Source organism: Brassica napus, chromosome A8 (genome assembly GCF_020379485.1).
Source record: "Brassica napus cultivar Da-Ae chromosome A8, Da-Ae, whole genome shotgun sequence".
In the NCBI taxonomy this organism is placed as follows: domain Eukaryota; kingdom Viridiplantae; phylum Streptophyta; class Magnoliopsida; order Brassicales; family Brassicaceae; genus Brassica; species Brassica napus.
In genome coordinates this window covers 21,982,019-22,004,219 of record NC_063441.1, presented here as the reverse complement: position 1 = coordinate 22,004,219, position 22,201 = coordinate 21,982,019, and the positions used below count along the sequence as shown (strand labels likewise).

General features: G+C 38.7%; 4 protein-coding genes, 1 long non-coding RNA gene and 2 pseudogenes across 5 annotated transcripts; 5 read left to right on the top strand and 2 right to left on the bottom strand.

The window, feature by feature from the left end:
* Positions 1-3: 3 nt before the first annotated feature.
* BNAA08G26510D lies at positions 4-1,839 on the bottom strand. The gene is made up of 6 exons (XM_013802236.3): positions 1,481-1,839; positions 1,260-1,403; positions 988-1,186; positions 702-831; positions 434-607; positions 4-355 (listed from the first exon to the last, which is right to left on the bottom strand). The coding sequence occupies exons 1-6, from the start codon at positions 1,692-1,694 to the stop codon at positions 197-199; spliced, it is 1,020 nt and encodes a 339-aa protein (XP_013657690.1). The 5' UTR covers positions 1,695-1,839; the 3' UTR covers positions 4-196.
* A 119-nt stretch (positions 1,840-1,958) lies between these two features.
* LOC106362351 lies at positions 1,959-5,310 on the top strand (annotated as a pseudogene).
* A 390-nt stretch (positions 5,311-5,700) lies between these two features.
* Positions 5,701-6,515, top strand: BNAA08G26490D. The gene has a single exon (XM_013802238.3). It carries the CDS (start codon positions 5,785-5,787, stop codon positions 6,292-6,294), a length of 510 nt encoding a protein of 169 aa, XP_013657692.1. The 5' UTR covers positions 5,701-5,784; the 3' UTR covers positions 6,295-6,515.
* A 25-nt stretch (positions 6,516-6,540) lies between these two features.
* Positions 6,541-8,592, bottom strand: LOC106362354 (Golgi apparatus membrane protein-like protein ECHIDNA). Its single transcript, XM_013802237.3, has 6 exons — positions 8,411-8,592; positions 8,125-8,181; positions 7,834-8,037; positions 7,688-7,747; positions 6,964-7,090; positions 6,541-6,881 (listed from the first exon to the last, which is right to left on the bottom strand). The coding sequence occupies exons 1-6, from the start codon at positions 8,423-8,425 to the stop codon at positions 6,793-6,795; spliced, it is 552 nt and encodes a 183-aa protein (XP_013657691.1). The 5' UTR covers positions 8,426-8,592; the 3' UTR covers positions 6,541-6,792.
* Positions 8,593-8,799: 207 nt separating this feature from the next.
* Positions 8,800-15,611, top strand: LOC106360287 (putative FBD-associated F-box protein At1g05080). Its single transcript, XM_048738283.1, has 7 exons — positions 8,800-10,484; positions 10,572-10,706; positions 10,790-13,897; positions 13,968-14,099; positions 14,280-14,432; positions 14,565-14,994; positions 15,078-15,611. Exons 1-3 carry the CDS (start codon positions 9,534-9,536, stop codon positions 11,072-11,074), a joined length of 1,371 nt encoding a protein of 456 aa, XP_048594240.1. The 5' UTR covers positions 8,800-9,533; the 3' UTR covers positions 11,075-13,897; positions 13,968-14,099; positions 14,280-14,432; positions 14,565-14,994; positions 15,078-15,611.
* LOC106362356 lies at positions 13,254-15,611 on the top strand (annotated as a pseudogene).
* A 50-nt stretch (positions 15,612-15,661) lies between these two features.
* LOC125577183 lies at positions 15,662-17,298 on the top strand. The gene is made up of 2 exons (XR_007315555.1): positions 15,662-16,842; positions 16,932-17,298. It is a non-coding gene; the product is annotated as an uncharacterized LOC125577183 (long non-coding RNA).
* Positions 17,299-22,201: the final 4,903 nt, after the last annotated feature.

The window sequence follows — 22,201 nt, the reverse complement described above, 5'->3', positions numbered from 1 at the left end:
ATCTGAATATAAAATCAGTATCCAATTAAACCGAATTGCTTTTGTAATTGTATCAAACACCTTTATAAGATTTTGAAATTACACAACATTGCTCATCAAACTTGTTAATGCCATGAGAGACATAGCTAAACTAACACACAGAGATTCAATTTCAACTGATCTTTTTAAAGCTCTATAGAAACTCAGATGCTGCTCATCAGTTTTGTCCCTTCTTCTGTTTGGTCTCAGGGACTAGCGGCTTGATGGCTAGTTTAGGCTTTGTGCTGACTAGCCTATGAGGAAGCACTGAAACAGCAGCTACATAGGAGCCATTTGGTATTCTAGAGAGCGGTAAGAGTTCCACCAGAACACATAACTGCACATTTTTTCACACCAATCTTCAAAAAGGTGCAACAGAACAAGGTTTTGGATTCGTTTTTTATAAGTAAATTACCTCCGGAGATTTGAGATCCACAACTGAATCTGGTACAATGGCTTTCACTCCGGCCGCAACAGTTTCAAAGCATTTAGTGCGGTCCAGCAAAGGACATTGGTCTAGAACCTCTGATGCTTTCTGAATCTTTCCTTTCGCCTCCTCCACACCTCTTCGGTTATACCCCGCTGCAAACTATATGGTTGTATATGGTTCAGAACTATTGCCATAAAATATAACAATATCAACTTGACTATGCAGAGAAAATGTTTTTTTTTTCGCTATTTACCTTCACTGGTGTTGATAGTGTGTTTTGTTTATCATTGACAAACCGCTGAACAAGCTTTGATACTGTTTCCTGAAGTTCTTTCTCAGTCAAAGCACATGTAGCTTGAACAGGTAATATCCGATGGCACCAGCTGCAATGTTCAAATCATAAAGTACTAATTTCGTCAGTGATCAAAAGCTCCTACCAGAGTGAGACAGTCAACAGCATAGACTTCAATCAAATGACCGTTCACTAACTAACATTTAACCACATTCGTTTATGCATATAATTGAATCAGAAGACTTACACTGGTGCCTTCAGAGCTCCAGATTCCATAAACTGGAACATTCTCGACACTATACCTGTAGTATCCGTAGAGTTGTCAACAGGGAAAGTAAAAAGAAGCAAGCCACTCTTTGTCAGCTTAACCAATGACATGAGAGACTTTTGTTCTTCACTGACACTCTCTTTGGCCGGCTTGAGATCCTCAACATTTGGATTCTCACCTAAAGAATGGCACCAAAAGTTAATTAGAAAAAGACAAACCAGTGACTATACTCTTCAAAAAAGAAAAGTTACCTGTTTCTTCTGTCTCTTGTCCACAAAGTTTTGGTCTTTTAGATGCATCAGAAGACTTCAAAACTTCACCTTTCTCCTCCCCTAAGGGCAATAACACCTTTCCAAGGATGGACATGACCTCCTTGGTAGCACTCTTCTCCCTTTCTGATAAACATTAAGTCTCAATTCAATAAGCTCACAACACACAAGACTCGGAGACTATTGAGGGAAAACAATCATACTGATGGAGCAGGTGACGAGGAAGCCGGAGTGAGAATGATGAAGCAGAGAAGAAGGAGCTGTGTAATCGAACCGAGGGATGCTTATGATGCTCGCGTGTTGCTCCCACGGCGCCATTGTCTCAGCTTCCTCTTCTCTTTCTCTCTTTTCACCAACAGGCTCCTTACCGATTGCTCTGCCAACATCCTTCACTACTTCTTTTGCAGCAGCAGCCATTGTTACTCTCTATGAGCGGCGGAGAAGCTTGGATCGATTTATCTATAACCTATTCTCCTCTGTTTCGCTGTGTTTTGGTCTGAAGAAACTCAAAGCCTTGACCTTTAGCAGTTTGATGTGATGGGTCGGCTGAAACGCACTGTTAAGACAAACGCACCTTTTAAAGTTTTTAAACAGCTAAAACCCTGAAACTCTCTCCATCATTGGATTAAGCGGTTTGGAAAGTGCGGTTGCGTTTTCTTAGATCTGCTGAAACGCACCGTTGAAACAGCTAAAGCCCTAACACTGACACTACTCTCTATATCTTTCCTTAAGTTAGATTAAGCGGTTTGGAAAGTGCGGTTGCGTTTTAAACCCCTTAAAACCTTGAAACGCGACTTTTCATTGAGACAACGCACCTCAAAGCAGCTGAAACTAAAACCCTGAAGTCTTAAGAGGTCCAAATCGATCTACTCAAAGACTCTGTGTCTCTGGAAAAAGGAGAAGAGAGATGCAAGTACTTGCACGGAATCTAGCTCAGAGAGTCTCAAGAAGCCAGGTATGCTCTAAAGTTCATATTTTCTCGATGGCTCTCGTCTTCTGTGTTTGGTGATTGATCTTCAGGGACCAGAAAGTTTCATCCTTTGAATGAAAGTAATCAACTTTTAATCAAATTTACAGAAATCCTGAGACTTTATTGTAGAAAGTACTTATTTCTACACTGTGTCATGTTCTTTATCTACACTACATGTTCAAAACTATAAACATTAGCTTTAGGCTAAGAGACACTTCGTTTACGAAATGATGTTTTCAGGTGATCCGTCGCTATGCATATTCAACTCAACGGGTCAAAGACATTGGGCAGCCAACTCCAGCTTCTCATCCTCATGTAACTATATTCTACTCTATTCTGCAAAATCATTTTATAATGCTTCTCTGATGGTTCCTTCTTTGGTATCAGTTAATGTCCGAAGGAGAGGTCACACCAGGGATAAGAGTCGAGGAATACATTGGTAGAAGGAAGAAACTTGCTGAGCTTCTTCCTCAGAACAGCTTAGCCATCGTTTCTTCAGCTCCTGTGAAGATGATGACAGACGTTGTTCCGTATACGTTCAGACAAGAGGCTGATTATTTGTATCTAACTGGATGCCAACAACCAGGTGGTGTGGCTGTTTTAAGCAGTGAACACGGTTTATGCATGTTCATGCCAGAACCAACTCCTAATGTATGGTTAATTATCTGTTTAAGTACATGAATTTCGTTATACAGACTGTTTGGTGATTTGTAAGAGTTGGTTTGTGGTTTTAGGACATTGCTTGGCAAGGAGAAGTAGCTGGAGTTGATGCAGCGTCTGAAGTCTTCAAGGCAGAACAAGCGTATCCGATTAGCAAATTACCAGAGGTAACACTTATATTTAAAGTGGCAGCTCTTGTAAAATGTTTTATTTATATGTTCTTGGCATGTACAGGTTCTTTCAGACATGATAAGAAGCTCTTCTACAGTGTTTCATAATAATCAAACGGCCTCTCAAAAATACACAAACTTGGACGAGTTTAAAAAGTCAGCATCTCTTGGCAAAGTGAAGTCTCTTTCAAGTTTTACCCATGAGCTGAGGTTGATTAAATCACCTGCGGAGCTCAAATTGATGAGAGAGTCTGCGTCTATTGCCTGCCAGGTACTCCTCTGTGACTAAGTTCATTTCCAATAGCTATATACAGACAATGAGCTCATGTGGTGATTTGGATCTTTTTTTTATTCACAGGGTCTTCTGAAAACAATGCTACATTCAAAAGGGTATCCTGATGAAGGCATCTTGGCAGCCAAAGTTGAGTACGAGTGTCGAGTAAGAGGTGCTCAGCGAATGGCGTAAGTCTCCTCTAGATGAATAAATAAGTATTCCCTTATTCTTCTTTTTCTAATGAGATTAATATTTTTTTCATCTTCTTTTATTACTTTAGATTCAATCCTGTAGTTGGTGGCGGTTCTAATGCCAGTGTGATCCATTATTCAAGAAATGATCAGCGAGTAAGTTTGATGAAATTCTATTTAATTTACTAATATAGAGATGTGTTCTTGAAGCCAACGTATTAAATAATCTGTGCAGATAAAAGATGGTGATCTTGTCTTGCTGGACATGGGCTGTGAGTTACATGGTTATGTTAGTGATCTTACTCGGACATGGCCCCCTTGCGGAAAATTCAGCTCTCTTCAGGTTTTGATTATTATGTTAACTTTATTTTATTTTACTGAAGATCAAAGCATTGATACTTGTGTTTTTGTTTACAGGAAGAGCTATATGATCTTATACTTGAGACAAACAAAGAGTCCATAAAGCTATGCAAGCCTGGTACAACCATCCGCCAACTAAACACATATTCGGTAAATATAAACTTATCTTCAACTGTACTGGAGATGTATCAAATACACAAAACATAAGCTTATATGGACAAGAGATGTCATATATAATCACAAAGACCCATCAGTGTTAAACTTAAAGAAGTTTATTTGTCAACAAAATGCTATTTGAACTCAGATGATGCTTTGTGGCTGTGCAGACTGATATGTTGTGCGATGGACTGATGAAGATGGGCATCTTGAAGAATCGTAGACTGTATCACCAGCTGAATCCAACCTCCATAGGTATGCCGTATTGAACCTCGATCAAGTTAACTTATTGGTTTGTTCATAAATCGTAAATTTGCATTTTTGGTCGATGAAACCAATACAACCAACTAGGTTTGGTTAACGTGTTGGTCAAAACATCCTTGTTTAGTTGTCTGGCTTTGTGCTGTATAAACACAAAATGTTATCTAACAAAGTTCTCTTTTTGATGGATAAAAAAGGTCACTACCTTGGGATGGATGTGCACGATTCTTCTTCTGTAGGATATGACCGCCCTTTGGAACCTGGTTCTGTAAGTAAATCTAAACTCTTTCGAGTCTTAGTTTTGTATGAAAAAAATGTCTGGCTTATAACATTGTCACCTGTTAACTTACTCTCCTGCATTCGTAAACTATCCTTGTTGATGTTAGTCCATCAAATGAACTGGTTTTGGTATCCGCGAGATACGATTTTTATAAACAGAATCTCAATGATGGTTGTTTGGACAGGTGATCACGATTGAACCAGGAGTCTACATACCATCTTCATTTAACTGCCCTGAAAGGTATAAACAATGCTCTCTTCAAACTCCATATGTAACAACTTGATGTAAGAGACTGTGGTTTTGTAGGAATATTTGCATTCAAGAAGTATCAAACTATGCAGATTTTGCGAGATTAAACTAAAAATCAACCGCAGATTAATCTTTTGATCAATCCGTTATATGGTTGTGAAACTGCTTAAATAATTCTTGATAAATTTGCAGATTCCAAGGGATAGGGATAAGGATAGAGGATGAAGTTCTGATCACTGAGACAGGCCACGAGGTGCTAACAGGGTCAATGCCTAAGGAGATCAAACATATAGAGACGTTATTGAATAACCACTGCCATGAACACGCTGCTCAGAGCTTCGCCGGTTTCTCTTCCTAAGTTTAAAGGTTATAACAGTTGAGCTGTTACTTCGAAACAATATATTTGAGATGTCATGCATAATGATAAAACTTGAAATAATAATAAGATTTGATTTGATTTGATTGGACCAAGTTTATAGTGAAACAGTACCAAGGCATCAAGTTTGAAGATAGTAAGGTGACAAATCACAATCAGTAAGTTAGACGTTGGAACTCTTGTAATTATGTGAACTACAATGTTTACTTGAATTCTAAAGATATTATTCAATTCGATTTATACCAAAAATAATTGAGCACATGACGGTTACTGGTTAGCTGTTGAAGAAAATGCGAGTTGATAGGCCCTGCATTTACACGCAGAGGGCCATGCATACACCATCTATCATATACTAACAAGTAACAACAATAATTGCTATCACTATTGTCTGATGATGATTACTATAGTCACCCATAGACCTGCCCAACCATGTCCATTAATGCTTTGTCCATGTACCGCATACCACAGAACCTATATATAACAAGGTTAAGTTGCCTCTTACTATAACACACAACTTCAGCTTTGAGGTAAAGCTTAAACTAAAAAAAAACAGAACAGAGATGGGTTTGGTCACAGAGGAGGTGAGAGCTAAGGCAGAGAAGTACACCGGAGATGAGATATGCCGAGAGAAGACAAAAGTCTTCCTCAAGGAAATATCTATGCCCAATGGTTTACTACCACTGAAGGACATAGAAGAGGTTGGGTACGACAGAGAGTCAGGTGTTGTGTGGCTGAAGCAGAAACAGAGCATCACTCACAAGTTCGAAACGATCGATAAGCTTGTCTCCTACGGAACCGAGGTCACGGCCGTGGTTCAGACGGGTAAGATCAAGAAGCTCACTGGAGTCAAGGCCAAGGAGCTTCTTATCTGGGTCAGTGTCAGTGAGATCTATACAGAGGAAAAGGAGAAGATCACGTTTAAGACCCCAACCACACTTTCCAGGACTTTCCCAGTCTCAGCTTTTGTAGTCCCAGAGGAAGTGGAACCTGCCAAGGAAGAACCTGCCAAGGAGAAGAGCAGTGAAGCCGCCGCCGAGGTCAAAGAGGCTGTTGCAGTCAAGGAGGCCTAATCAAAGCTTTTCTACAGTTAAAAGAGACCAAAATCTATTGAAGTGTACTTCAACAATGTAAACAGACTATTGAGAGTTAGTGTTTCTCACTGCTCTTACTCTCATGTATTACCTACCCCTCGTTTCTGCATGTTTTATATGTAATAAGATGTCAATAACATCATCCTGTTATACAAAAAGTACCGTAATTATCTATAGACTACATTGAAGTTGGTTCTGTATGTGACTTCAAGAACACTGGAAACATATTAGCAAGCTATAAAGTGAAAGCTACATCGAGATCTTTTCAAAATGTTTTACAACCTCAAAAAGTTTCTTAAACAAGGTAAGTCGAAAATGAAAATACATGTAAGAAGACATAATATAATAAATCTCTTTCTTAATCCCTTACAAAATAGTATATTGAGAAAACGAATCAGTCAAAAAAACATGTTGTTTGCTTATGGCAAATCTTCTTTGTACAACTGTCTTTGCTCTCACTAAAACCTTTTCTTCTTTTCAGACAAGGGTGAAGGCAGATTGTACCGTGGACTGGAACCGCGATGCGATTGTCTGTGAGGCAAACTGCTGAAACTGTTTCTTTGCATCTGCCAACAAATAAAAAGTGTTAAGTCTAATGATCTATAGCCCATTTGACTATTATAAGAGCTATACTGGAATGGATCTTACCTTTCTTGCACTTTGTGAAGCCGATGATATTAGCCACGTTGAGGGACAAGCAAACGCCGACAACAAGAAGATAGTCGGCCTGAAACCTTATCAGTGAAAATATCCCAAGGACTAACCACGCAGCTGCCTGAAGAAATGACAAACAAAAAAAAACAAGATTCAGCTCCGGTAAAAGACAGCATAATATATTCACGAGTTTGTAATTGCTGACTCTAGACACTAAACCCATTGCTATCACCATCTCAAGGCTCATTCTTACTCTCTATTGGTCGCTTGTAATGCAACTGAGCCTATAGGTTTTTAAGCTACCAAGTATTAGTCAACCTGATAATGCAGGATCATAGGATATACTAATGCAACTTCAACATGCACAATAACATGGCCAACTTTCTTCTCCCTAATTTGCCTATTTTGCAATGTGATCTGCATGTGATTCCACTCACAAGGAGAACCATTTCTCACAAACTCTTAGATAAAAATCATTTAAACGGCAGCTTGTCGGTGGGGTGAGAAAACTCAGCCATCTATATATGGCCAATATACGATACTATAAGACTGCTCTGAAATTCTTATACATCACCGTAACAAAACATTTGATTACCATTCGCTCATTCTTGCCTATTTTTACTCCTAATGCTCAACTAAAGCTTCAGGTGCATTGCAAACAGGTTTAAGTCATATACGCATACGCTACAAACTGTAGTCAAAGATAGGAACTACTCACTGCAAGGTAAAGCGTCCACCAGAAAAGCCACGAGTCTTTCTTGTTCATCCGAGCCAAGGACTGACACAGGCACACAAACGAAATGAATCAGTATTCAAAAAGTCTATTGAATAAAGTAAAAATATTAAGCAAAAAAGGCGGGTAACCTCCTGGTCAAGAGACTCAAACTTCCAGACACTTTCACCCAAGTCATTGATCTCGTTCCACCACCTGAGACCAACAAGTATACGCCCACTCACATTCTTAACCACCCAGAAGTCAAGCGCCGCAAGAAGAACAGTCACCACAAAGATGATTACAAAGCTGTTGAAGAAGAGAGCCGATAGAATGTAAAACGCCAACGCAGCACCCTGCCCCCAAAAACAAACAAACATGTTACCATTCTCCACCTCACTTATAAAAAAGTCTAAAAAGACTCATACTCAGGCTCCTCATACCTTGAAGAGAACATGGAAGAGACACGTCTTCGGATTCGCATAGTTTTCAACTGGTGCCTGCATTGAATTAACAAACGAGAATAATCACATCTGAGTCTAATCTCGCTACGCATTATCGCGATTAAACCGATTCTTAACCTAGCATTTCTATCTAGCTCAAGCCTTCCAAGTTCTAATACGAATACGAAGAGCACAGATCTAACACAATCACGTCCAGATCGAGCAGCTAATCGAGGCGAATCGAGAATCTGATAAGCAATCGAGCTCAGAAATTAATCATTCTCACCTGGTTAGGATCCATCTTTCGAATTATCCAACTGGATCAACCCGACGCCGATCAGAAGAATAACGAAACACCTTTCGGATATGGAATATACGGATCTTCCCTCCGAGAAACACAGAATTTTCCCAGAAATTTTTTCTCCAGATCTTCAAACTCTTGCGCGTGTTTTCTTAGCGTTTTAATTCTAATCCATAGGCCCAACTGAGTGTCCTTTATAGCCCATTAGGCCCAATATAAAATATGTATTTTTATATAAAAATATTAATATAATATAAAAATACAATATTATATTTTTTTTTGTGAATTTTCAAATTAAATTTATAGGATACTTACTTAAATTCTACATTAGCATAATAAATTCTACTATATATATTATTACATTACATGCCATAAATATTAAAATAAACATAGGGACAATTTATTGTTAAAAGTCAAAAAAGAAATAAATTAAACAACTTTTTGGAAGTATATTCTTTTACAAAAAATATATTTTATTTTATATAATATTAGTAATTTATTGTATAATTATATTTATAGAAATTTATACTTTTCACAGTAAATAGCTATTGTATGATTTTTATAAAAATATATATTTTGTGATGATATATATATAAATAATTATTATAATTTCTTTTCTCTTAATATTAATAAATTTTTGAATTAATTGATTAAAAAAACAGATTTTTTTCTTATTCAAGATAGTACTATATATCTTTTAACATAAATATATTTTAGTTCACAGTTTAATTTTATTTGATACCTATTAGTTTTTGCTACATGCAAAAGATAATTATCTTAATTTGAACAAAAAATAATAATTACCTTAGTGCCAAATGTATCAATTCTATTAATGAGTAACTAAATAAACATGATGGATGTCAAAAAAAAAAAAACTAAATAAACATGATGAGATTAATATTTCTTTCTTTTTCATCGCCTATATTTCTTTCTTATTTATGTAGGAACTAGTTGTATATAAACACAACCTGATGAATGAATGCAAATCATTATATAACTCCTTTATATAGGCTAGATAAGCTACGTCAATCCTATTATTTTGGTCATAACGATTTTGTTGTGTTGCTTGTTACTTCGAATCCTTAATTCTTGGGTTTTCCTCGTGAAGATGTCGGAAGCCAAAATTGAAGAGATAAACTGTGAAGACAGGATCAGTGCTTTGCCCGAAGAGTTGCTTGTGACGATTTTGTTGCTTGTCCCGATTAAAGAAGCAGTAGCCACCATGATTTTGTCCAAAAGGTGGCGCTATATATGGATGATGTTGCCTAGCCTTGATTACAATGAAACCAATGATGTCAACCAAGCTCGTGATTGGGGTGGTGATGATAATGATGATGGTGATGATGATCTTGAAAGCAAGAGCATTTGGTGGTTTTTGGACAAGTCACTGAAACTTCACAAAGCACCTGTCTTAGAAATATTGCTTATTAGTCTTGGTCGACGATGTCCTAGTGATGCTAATGTCGGAAATTGGGTTGAAAAGGCTGTTGATCGCGGTGTGGTCGTGGTAAAATTCAAGCTTCGCTGGTCCGCAGGTCCAACCACATTGCCTAAGAGCCTTTACACCTGCGAAACACTCAAAGAATTGACTCTATCTAACAAGGTTCTTGTTGATTTCCCTTCTTCTTCTTCCCCTTCCTGCCTTCCATCACTTGAAATACTTCAACTTTCCTGTGTGGTATATAAAGACGAGGATACTTTCGCTAGGTTCTTATCTAGTTGCCCTGTCCTTGGAATATTGATCGTGAAAAGAAAGAAGAGTGATAATCTGACAAACTTTATTGTGAAAGTTCCTACTCTATGGATGTTATGGTATTATAATACAACATGGCTGCTAGATGACACTGATGTAGTGGATAGCGGTAGTTGTTTGGTTATAGATACTCCGGCATTAATAAAGTTTAACGTCACTGATTATTCAAGACACTCTTGGTCGATCGGGAATATGCCTTGTCTTGAGGAGGCACATATTAGTGTCGACTGTTTATCTCTTTTTGACAAGATCATAACAGCTTCTTCGGCGATCTTGTCTCTTGTCTTGACTTTCGAAGATGAAATGGTAGCTCAGTTTATCTATATATATTGATTGCTTGTTGTGATTTACATTGTTGCATCTACTTATAAGTTGTTGTTTGTTTTGTCACAGCTTGTTCGTTGTAGCACCCTAAGATTTTCTCGACTTCTTAGGTTATCTGTAGATCCAAGTAGATCAAACTGCGTGGAACCACTCTTACTTTTACTTGGAAATACTCCGAAACTTGAAGAACTTGTAGTTAATAATGTACGTACCCTCCTTTTCTTCAAGCTTTGGTAAATAGTAGTTACTTTTTTTTTAACATACGGCCATGCACCATTGCTTCACAGGAATTTGCCTCTGAACCCGAGGATGTCCCACTTTCATGGAATCAACCAAGTTCTATTCCTGGATGCTTGTCGTCACATCTAAAAATATTTGAATGGAGATACTATGGACACAGAGAAGAAGAGGAAGAATTCTTGACATACATCCTAGCCAATTCTAAGTGTTTAAAGACTGTGACAATCTCCCTCAACCCCATTTTAGATCCTGAATTAGAGGAAGATTTTATCATCGGAAAATTGAAAGATATTCCTAGGGTTTCAACATCATCTCAACTTTTGGTCAATTGAAAATTTAATTCGAGTTATCATATGTTTAGCTATAAGAAGAACCTCTAAATATAATGTGAACAACTTGCTATTGCCATAATGTAAACAAAATACAGTTTCTTGACAATGAAGTGTTATCTACTGACTTCACAAATAATTAATAATACTATAACATAATCTCACATGTGGAGGAATATTGGCTGCAATATCTCGTTTTCAGGTTACATTGTTCACAACAATAATTGTTGTGTGTTGATGATTGCTATAGTCACCCATAACCTGCTCAACCATGCCCGTTAATGCATTTTACATGCACCGCATACCACACAACCTATATATAACAAGGTTAAGTCGCCTCTTATCACAACACACAACTTCAGCTTTGCGGTAAAGCTTAAACTAAAGGGTCAATTAGCTCAATATACAAATTGGAGAAAGATATTGCACAAGTGTGCATTTTTTTTTATTAATTTGCGAACACGAAAATTCATCATCGTAAAATGACCCTTATGGCCTCGACAAGATTTGACAAGCCTATTTGGGTAGTCCTGCTACCAGCTACTTGAGAAGATAAGAGATTCCTTTGGGTTTTGACGTATGATAGGTTCAAAAGCAAGTGGGTAGATAGATGGGTGTCAATGTGTCATATATCTCCACCAGGTTTTAAACCGTTTATTTTGCATGTTGACCTAAACATAAACAGAAAAATTTCACGACACAAAATATCAACATCTTAAAATTTACTTGACAATAATTTGAATAAATAAACAATACTTGATTAATTATCAATTTTTTTTTCACATTGAAAATTAATTTTCGTTACCATATCAATGAGGAATACAAGATCGAGAGACATACAGCAGGAGGATAGAAGAAACTCATCCCCTGAGTCTAAAAGCCCACAAATGGGAGACTAGAAAGACATGAAAAACAGAGCATAACAAGCAAGCTCATTCTAGATAACCAAACAACTCTAAGAGACACAAAGACAAAGTCAAAAAGAAATCAATAAATCAAAGAACCTAAGACAATGATCCATGCATCAACGAGCAAAGATAAAACCACCACTTGCTTAACCTTCAAGCCAAGAAACAGACTAATCTAGCGAAGCAGCAAGGTCAAAAGAGCACACCAGCAAGTCAGCAACAACTGGAAGGATCATTAAAACAGAGAACTTCAACCCACGGAGCACCAAAGAACCACCCCAACAAAACCTCAAACTCCCAACCACTAACTGGCAACCACGGATTGAGAGCCTAAATAAGACTATGGAGAACACAAAGCCGGGAGGACATCGACGGCAAGAGGAGGAAGCCCCGAGAGCTTACCTAAGAAGAACATCCGTTCCTAAGCGAAACTTCAACTAACTAGAGAAGCAGAGTTGGAAAGCTCACACCCAAGCAACAGCGAAACACAGGCTAGAGGATGAGGCAGTGTTGAGATCACTCCATACGTACAGCATGAAAACAACAGAAGAAAAAGGCAAACCATAGTCTCCAGCCATGAACAAGGATCTCCAGATCTGAAATCGACCTCACCATAAGCGAACTATTTCCCTTCACAACACATGCCACCAGACCAAACAACTTTTAAGAGAGAGTATTGGCCACCACAGCCCGTCGATTTGCAGAGAGGAGAGAAGCCGGAGCGCCTACGAGAAGCTCATATCTAGAAGCTCCGATCAGAGGTAGAAGAAGTTGTTGCTTGCTCCAGCAAAACCAAGACGAAACAAAGCACCTCTACATCCACCATATCACAAAAAGAAAGGATTTGTTGAAAAAATTATCAGTTTTGTTGGTCAGAAATTTTCTGGAGATTTGGGGATCAGTTTTGTGTTCTTTTCATTATCGAAGTCAAAGAAGCCTGAAACGAAATGATTTGATTAATTAAAACTTCAACTGAAAATAAGAAGAAGAACAAGAAGATCAAATCAGTGAAAGATGGAAAGAGGTAGAGAATAACGAAGAAAGCGTTGTGAGAGATTTTATTTTTGTTCTTTTCTTTTAATATTTGTTAATATATTAAAAATTATTTGTCTACATTCAGGTTATCCGGTTGCTAGACTATAGGTTGGCATACAAGGAAATAGGGATATAACGGGTATTATGAAAAAGAAACAGTACCATGGCTATATAGCTAATTATAGTTTGTTTTATAGCCATCTATCGCAAATTCCCTAAACTAAAAAAACAGAGCAGAGATGGGTTTGGTCACAGAGGAGGTGAGAGCTAAGGCAGAGAAGTACACCGGAGATGAGATATGCCGAGAGAAGACAAAAGTCTTCCTCAAAGAAATATCTATGCCCAATGGTTTACTACCATTGAAGAGGTTGGGTACGACAGAGAGTCAGGTGTCGTGTGGCTGAAGCAGAAACAGAGCATCACCCACAAGTTCGAAACGATCGATAAGCTTGTCTCCTACGGAACCGAGGTCACGGCCGTGGTTCAGACGGGTAAGATCAAGAAGCTCACTGGAGTCAAGGCCAAGGAGCTTCTTATTTGGGTCAGTGTCAGTGAGATCTATACAGAGGAAAAGGAGAAGATCACGTTTAAGTCCCCAACCACACTTTCCAGGACTTTCCCAGTCTCAGCTTTTGTAGTCCCAGAGGAAGTGGAACCTGCCAAGGAAGAACCTGTCAAGGAGAAGAGCAGTGAAGCCGCCGCCGAGGTCAAAGAGGCTGTTGCAGTCAAGGAGGCCTAATCAAAGCTTTTCTACAGTTCAAAGAGACCAAAATCTATTGAAGTGTACTTCAACAATGTTATCTATAGGTATGAAGTGATCAAAGCTGGTGTTATCCCACGTTTTGTGGAGTTTCTTGGAAGGCAGGACCATCCACAACTTCAGGTATGTCTTATGATTTCTACATTTTAGACTCAAGAATGGTATGGTGGCTTACTTTAAAGTACGTTTGCAGTTTGAGGCTGCATGGGCTTTGACCAACGTTGCGTCAGGAACATCGGACCATACTCGGGTTGTTATTGAACATGGGGCGGTACCTATCTTCGTCGAGCTTCTTAGCTCTGCTAGTGATGAGGTTCGAGAGCAGGTTTGCCACTAACTAGCTAGATGGTTGTAGCTATTTTAATTTTATATTGTAGTTTAGATCCAAAATATATACATTTTTTTGGTGATATGAAATTATAACCAGCCAAGTGTTTCTCTGCAGTTTTTAGGTGCTAAAACGTTAATGTTTTCTTATAAACATTTATATATTTATCCGTTGTAGGCGGTGTGGGACTTGGGGAATGTTGCTAGCTGTGGTGCTCTTATACCATTGCTGTCTCAGTTAAACGAAAACTCAAAGTTATCCATGCTGAGGAATGCTACATGGACCTTGTCCGACTTTTGCCGTGGGAAACCACCAACACAATTTGAAGAGGTAGAACTGGAGAATCTTATGTAACTTGATTTGTCTGTACAGTCTTATATTATGGGTCAAAAAATTTAATTACATGTTTGGTTGCGTTCCTCACGTTATTCAAGCATGATGTTTGATATTTATATGTTCCAGGTGAAGCCTTTCACCTGCCCTGCCAGTTCTTCGGCAACTTATCTATCTAAATGATGAAGAAGTTCTCACAGATGCCTGCTGGGCTCTATCTTACCTTTCAGATGGCCCCAATGATAAGATCCAGGCTGTGATCCAGGATGGTGTCTGTCCACGACTTGTGGAGCTTCTGAGGTTAGCTCAATTTTGCTATATTATTGCTATATTAGCTGGTCTTGTAGTTTTGTTCTTCAGATTCTTATCCCCCAACAATGGTGTTTGACATTTTCAAATTTGTGATGTTTTTAATACCTCTTAGAAATTGAGTGTTAGTGTACTGACTAATATATATATATATATATATATTTCTTCAAGTCATCCATCACCTACGGTTCTCATTCCTGCGCTTCGAACTGTTGGGAACATTGTAACTGGTGATGACTCTCAGACACTGGTATGATCTGTGAAGAATGTTTCTATATAATGTTTGATTGTTTTGTTTAACATTTTGACAGCAGCTGTGTTTTTGCTTTTCAGTTTATAATTGATAGTGGAGCTTCTGAGGTTAGTTCCTTTCCGAGGATGGACTTGTAACAAAAAATGGTGGTTAAGAAGGTAGTTAAGGAGATTTACCAACCAGTTTTATAAGGATTGTTAGCTACGCTCAAATGTTTAGAGTATATATATATGGTGCATCTCTCTTTTAAGTTTCATATCTGAAAACCATTTTCAAACAAAGAATGAGTACTCCTCTCACACCGGCTCAAATCCAAGCAAATCTCGACCGCAAGCGCGCAGCAAAGGCGGCGGCAGATCGGAAGAGGGCTGCGGACAAGAAGAAGGAAAACAAGAAATTCAATGCTGCTGTGAAAAAACGCCAGGAGAACACACTGCGTATGCTCGGGATCAAAAAGTAGTAGTTTGATGTTTGAACATGTAATGGGATGCATCTTGCATCCTTCTCAATAAATTGTTGTCGTGTCTTATAAATTTGATCCTTTTATCTCATATTGGATGCATCCTTCTCAATAAATTGTTGTCGTGTCTAATAAATCTGATCCTTTTATCTCATATTGGATCTCATTTTATTTTATTTCTTACATCTAACAATAATAAAAGGTCGATATACTGAATGCTCAGCGTGTCCACGTCTGCCAAAAAATTTATCCAATCAAATGATTCTATTTTGACACGTCATATATATGCTTTGGTCCACAAAAACGAGACTTTCGTTTGGGCTGTGTTTACTTTTGATCTAATTCAAGCCCATCTCGCTACGGCTGAAAACGCGTGAAGTTTGTTCTTCCTCGACGATTCCTCTTCGTCATCACCGATCAAATTTTCTGCATTTCACCGTTACCGTAATCCAATCTTGCTCTTTAATTACGATTTAACGGTTTCTTCCACCTTCCCCTCTATCTCCTTCTATATAAAGCCAACCCTAATTGAAACTATGCAGAAACAACTACATCTACAGGCATGGAATCCACCGGCATGTCTCCCCTCTTCACTTTCATGGCTGTTATACTGTATTTAGTGGAGTTTAGGTTATGATATGATCATTTGTTTGCGATTTTGTTTATAAAATTTGTATTTTGTATGTCGAAGGTTTTGCTTTTGGAATCTATGTTTGGAGACGTGTTTTCTGTGCCTGTGAATAATCCTCACTTGCGCAAATCTGGAAGTATACTCATGAGACGAAGGCTTGCACTGCGCGTGCCTGATCTATACCCTCCTGAAGACGAAGCTCACGGAGGAGCGCATGAAGTCGATCGTATGCGACGCGGTCGAGATCGAGAGGAAGTTTGTGTGCGACGCGCTTCCGTGTGCGTTGGTGGGGATGAACCGTGAGCTGATGAGTCAGTATATCGAGTTCATGGCGGATAGGCTTTTGGGTGCGCTTGGGTACGGGAGGTGTACGGTGTGGCGAATCCGTTTGATTGGATGGAGTTGATTTTGCTTCAGGGGAAAACGAACTTCTTCGAGAAGAGAGTTGGTGACTACCAGAAAGCTTCTGTTATGTCTAAAGAGTTGGTGACTACCAGAAAGCACTTTTGGAGCCGCTCCCATCAACGAAGATCTCAGTGTTTAAGGGGGTAATTCATCAGTTCATTTGATTTATTCAGTTTCATTTTAAATCTCTCAGCGATTAGAATGGCAAGCTCCAGTCAGCTACTCGGTCATTTGAATGTCGGTCGTTAGCTCTACCGTTAAAGTGCGTATCCTGAGATTTTGGGAGCCTCGCGATGCTAGGAAAGCTGGCGAGACCATGGGCACCGATATGCTCTTCTTCAACGCAAAGGTAAACGCTTCAACGATTCAACTGCCTTCCTCGAGATAACAGAACCGTTGAATCTGATACCTCAAGAACTTTTCGGATTCCGCAATCAGGAGGAAGGCTCATCATTTAAATGCATCGCAATCAGGAGCCAGCCTCATCACTCGAACTAACAACTTATATGGATCCATTTACGTCTTCCATATACCGTCTGGAGCTTGCTATCACAAACAAGAGTGATGATTGACGAAGCTGTGTTAGTCGGTTTGGACGGGGAGATGAGGAAGCTTACTAATATTAGGCCTGTGAAGCTGAACATGTTTTGGTGAATCTACATCTTAGCACCCTTATAAGCATCTGTTATGATTTACATGTTATAGCTTGAATGTATGACTTTCAAAATATTCTGAAACACTGTTGGGATTCTACAGAATCAGCATCATACGTTTGTTAGTGAGAAATACAGGGTTTTACAAAGCTTATGGAGGGTGGCTTTGAGATAAGGTTGAAGATGATTTTTGGTTGTATTCATATGAACCAAGTAGTATAGCTTTCCAGTAACCAATTCAAATTATTTGCTTATTTCCTTCACCTGTAAATCAGCGAGAGAGAACCAACTATAAAATATAAAATATAAAGGTGTTCCTAACACCTTTCTGAGAATTTATTTGCGGAACTAGAGACATGATTTGGGATATATATTACGAAATTTTGATGTTTAAGGTTTTCTTTAACAAAGAACCTATTCCACTTACACGTTATACACCAAACCAAACCACACACACACATATATATAACATTGCTCACTTACATTGTATACGTTTAACAATTTAATATTTTTTAAGTTCTCTATATAAGAAAGATAGATTTAATGAATGAATTTTGTTTGATACTAAATTATAATAATGCAATATATCTTTTTCGTTTTTTCCCAACATAATACTTATTCTAGATAGACTCATTTAACCAAAACAATGTCTTCTTAATATTTTACTCTCCCTGACTCTTGCAAGTTGATGCCAGACTATTGTCGTTGTTTAGTGAAACTCTAGATTATGTTCTGTACATAAGATACGAACCCGTGTTCATTGTGGGATACTGTTAGCATAAGATAACTTGACCTGAAAAGATTGGAAGTATGTGACCTCCAGTTTCCGGCATCATAGTTTTTCTGCGTTGTTATCTTTAAATCCTCTGTGCAGACTGCAGAGTCACTGCCTTGGATCTGCTTCTTATCTGGTTTGATGGGGGAAGAGATGATGGAGCTCATTGTTGCTGGAGCATTTCTTTTGAAGCTGGTGAATCAAATGCACGTCTAGAACTATCTGTGTTTGCAGCTATTGTTCCGAACAGCACTGATAAACCCACCTTGGAACTGATGCAAGTAATCATGAGAGATCATGAGTTGTTTGTTAGTGAATCTCAAAAATGTCGCACCAGTTTCAGCTATGCAGACAGGTAGCGGTTCAGCTGAAAGTTTTGAGTGAAGAAAGCAAGAGGACAACTTTGTAAACACAAAGAGTGTAAAGGTAGGCTCAAGAATTGATATGTAGATGAGTGTATTATTATTGTATTTGAAGGAATTACAATCTCAGGATCTCTAATGAAAATTTGGGCTCATACACAAGAGATTTTTCTCAGTGTTTCCATACAATCCCAGAAAATGCCATCCCCCAGGTGAAGAAGATGAGAACGTTACATAAGATTCAGTTGTTGACTAACTGATTCTAACGGTCAATCAACTGAACCACCTTCACACAATGCCATGTCAGCTTGACTTCCAGCTCATCAATCAGCCTGAGTTACTTATCAGTAGTCACCCAAATTAATATGAATCTAATCGTCTCATTACTTATTCGTATTATACGATTTTTGTTGTTCTAAATTTATGCTCACATTCTTTTAATTTTAATGAAATTATGACGATAAATTAGCGATTATAGTGACTAAGTGCAAGGTAGAAAAAAGGTTTTTAGAATTACTACATTTCATGTGAAACCTAAACAAACCAAAATTAATAGAAGTTAGGACTACAATTATGTCAAAACATACAAAATCATATGGTCAAAGAAGTAGATTATTAATATCAATAGATCTACCCTCATAAAAATTAAAAGAAAACTAAGTTTATTTTTATTAAAGATAAGTGAAATGAATCACATTATAAAGTTGTAGAATAAGAAAATAAATGAATCAAGTATGGGAGACTATAAAAGAACAACAGCCACATCCATGACATTGACAAAGTATACGAAGATTATTACTATTTTAAAAGGATAAACGAATTTATTATCTTCCTTCGAACTAGATAATCACAAAACAAACACATGCATTTACATGTTTTTCCTTTTGAAACATCAACTTTACTTTATGTTTTAAGTTCAAGTATATTTAATTTGATGCAATTATCAACTATTTATTCTATTTTTATTGAATCGATCAATGAAAACCAGTTACATTACTGTCGCTAACCACTATCAAATGAATAAAAAACAATAACAATTTTGAACTCAATAAAAAATAAAAACATACGAACCCGGCGCGTAGCGCCGGAATACCACTAGTAATCATTAATAATTTTTAATGCATATCGTAAGAATCAAAATGAGACTAAAATCAATCTATAGTTTCGGTCAAGAAAATATAAATTCATATGGGGGAGATGTCAAAAGAGATGGACCCTTCTCTATTCGATCTCTAACCAAGAAAATTAAATTGATCTTCAATTATTTAAATCATATAGTTATATTAAAATGAGAGAAAATTTTAAAATCCAGAAAGAAAAGGAGATCACGATTCTATTATATTCCCTCTGTTTCTCCATTTTTGCTCCTCTAATTTCCCTTTTTTTTCCTATTATCCAAAGAATCTCTCCCATCTTCACCTAAATCCCTATTTTTTCTCCATTAATGGACGACTTTGAAGTTGGAGATCCTGAGAATGTACAACGATGATGACGACGAAGGAAAAGATCTCTCCGATCTAAGAAATCCAGTCTCGGAATCCGTTTCTAGCACCGGAGGATGTCGACGTTGTGTTCATCAAATAACGTTACTTTACAGATCAGACGGAACTAAAAGGTGACAATGTCGTTTTGAAGAGAAAGTGATGAGTGAGAAAGTGAACCCCTGGTTCCCCCCTGTGCCCGCCTCCGTCCTGCTTCCTCCTGCTACTGCTGGTAGCTCTGCCCCTCCACCGGACCCCCCCGACCCTCCCGACCCCCTCTCCCCTTCCTCTCCTTCCTTTGACTTCCAATTCCCAACCCTGCAAACTACTGTTGCCTCTCCTCCTCTTTCAAAAAAGCAAATTTCTCTTCTAAAAGGGACTGCTTCTTTTGGATCTGGTAATGGCAAATCTTCTTTACTACTCTGTTCCTCCTCTGGTCCTGCACCAGAAAAAGTGAAAGAGTCTCTTTTCCATACTAGATCTGCAGATTTTAAATCTACCCTTGATGTTACTGTTCACAACAGTTTTACGGGTTTCACTGTACTACCTCCAAAGAACTCATCCAATTACCCTTCCAACTATACTCCCAGTAAATCAAACCATTCCCCTGGCCATAACCCCACCATTAAACTCCCTCAACTAAACCCAAACCCTTCCACCTCAAAACCAAACCAATCATCATCCTCTCAGCCTGCTACTCCATCTCCTAAACCTGCCTCCCCTCCCATTTCCTATGCTGAGAAAGCTAAGCCAATAGCAGATAAAACCTTGCGAAGAGTAGCACCCTTATCCTACTCTGAAAATGGTGTTCCACAAGTTACTATACCTGATGAAGTCTTCCAACGGGGAGCTGAGCTTCACAAGGATTTCGTCCTTGGCTCCTTCCTTGCAAAGATGCCCTCGTATCAAGCAATCCAAAGCGTCCTGAACTTTATGTGGGGAAAAGGTCAGAAGCTTGACATTCGCACAAACAAAGAAAAGAGAACAATCATGGTTAGAATCCCAAATGCATATATCAGGAAAAAAGTTCTTGAAAAAAGGATATGGTATGTTGGAACTGCCATGTTTCAGGTCACTCCTTGGTCATCTAGAGGATCAGTCTCCGCTGTTGATATAGGATCTATTCCTCTTTGGGCGCATCTCAATGGTCTCCCGCTTGATCTGAGAACTTTAGAAGGCCTCAGTTTTGCTGCTGGTCTGATTGGTGAGCCAAAAGAAACAGATGAGTTTACAAAGAACATCTCAGACGTCAATATTGCGCATGTAAAGGTTGAGGCAGACATGACAAAGCCCCTTCCAACTTTGATCGAGCTCAGAAGAACCTCTGGAGAGATCATTCCTGTCCATGTTGAGTACCCTTGGACCCCTCCTGTATGCTCCTTCTGCAAACAAATAGGGCACATATCAAAGGACTGCCTAACTGCTACTCATGTTTGGGTTGAGAAAAAAACTGACCTTCAACCTCCTAGCTCTGACGAAGTAACTCCAGAGACAAACATGCCTGCGCAGCAAAAACCAGACACACAAATGACTGATGCACCGTATCCAGAAACTGAGACAGATGATTTCGAAGCAGACCTGCAGGAGATAATGTCAACCCCTCATTCTTCTGCCTCAGAGTCAAGATTGATTGAGATCAGGCCCATCTCCTCTGGTGCTAACCCGTTCTCCTCCCTAGCCATTATCCCCTCCTCCCAAGCCCCCTTCTCCCCTCCCCGTGACCTCCTCCCTCCCATCACCTTTTCCTCTTCTTCAAAGGACAGCCACTTTGTTGTAGCTCTTGCAGCAAACCCTATTCAAACAAGGCGATCATCCCCCTTTAAACACAAAGTCACTAAAAAACGCCCCTCTCCCCCATCCCACCTCTCCATCACTCTAAAAAATGCCTTCTCCACCCTTGATTCTAGTCTCCTTGACCCCCCTCCACCCATTCTTTCCCCTGCTCCTGTTTCTGACCCTCCTGATTCGGTTCATATCCCTGACCAAACTCTTCCCACTCCGCCAAAAACTCCTTTTGAAGGCTCCCTCCTACCCCAAGGAGAGACCCTTAACCTTTCTCTATGAGTAACAAGATATTTTTTTGGAACGTCCGTGGTCTAAATGACCCGGATAAGCACCTCCCTTTTTGTCAGTGGTTAGCCTCTAGTAAGGCCCACTTCGGTGCTCTTTTGGAAACTCATATCAAAGCGCCGCAACTCAATCACGTTCTATCCAAAACTAGCAATGGGTGGAATCATTTCTCAAATCATGCTTCAGATCATGATGGCAGAATCATTCTAATCTGGAAGCCTCATCTCACTGTCAACATTCTACACCAATCGAGGCAATCAATCACGTGTGAAGTCACCATAGCTCCCTTACAACAGTTTGTGCTAACAGCTTGTTATGCAGCAAATACAAGTGAGGAGCGCTCAGATTTATGGGCTGACCTTATCAA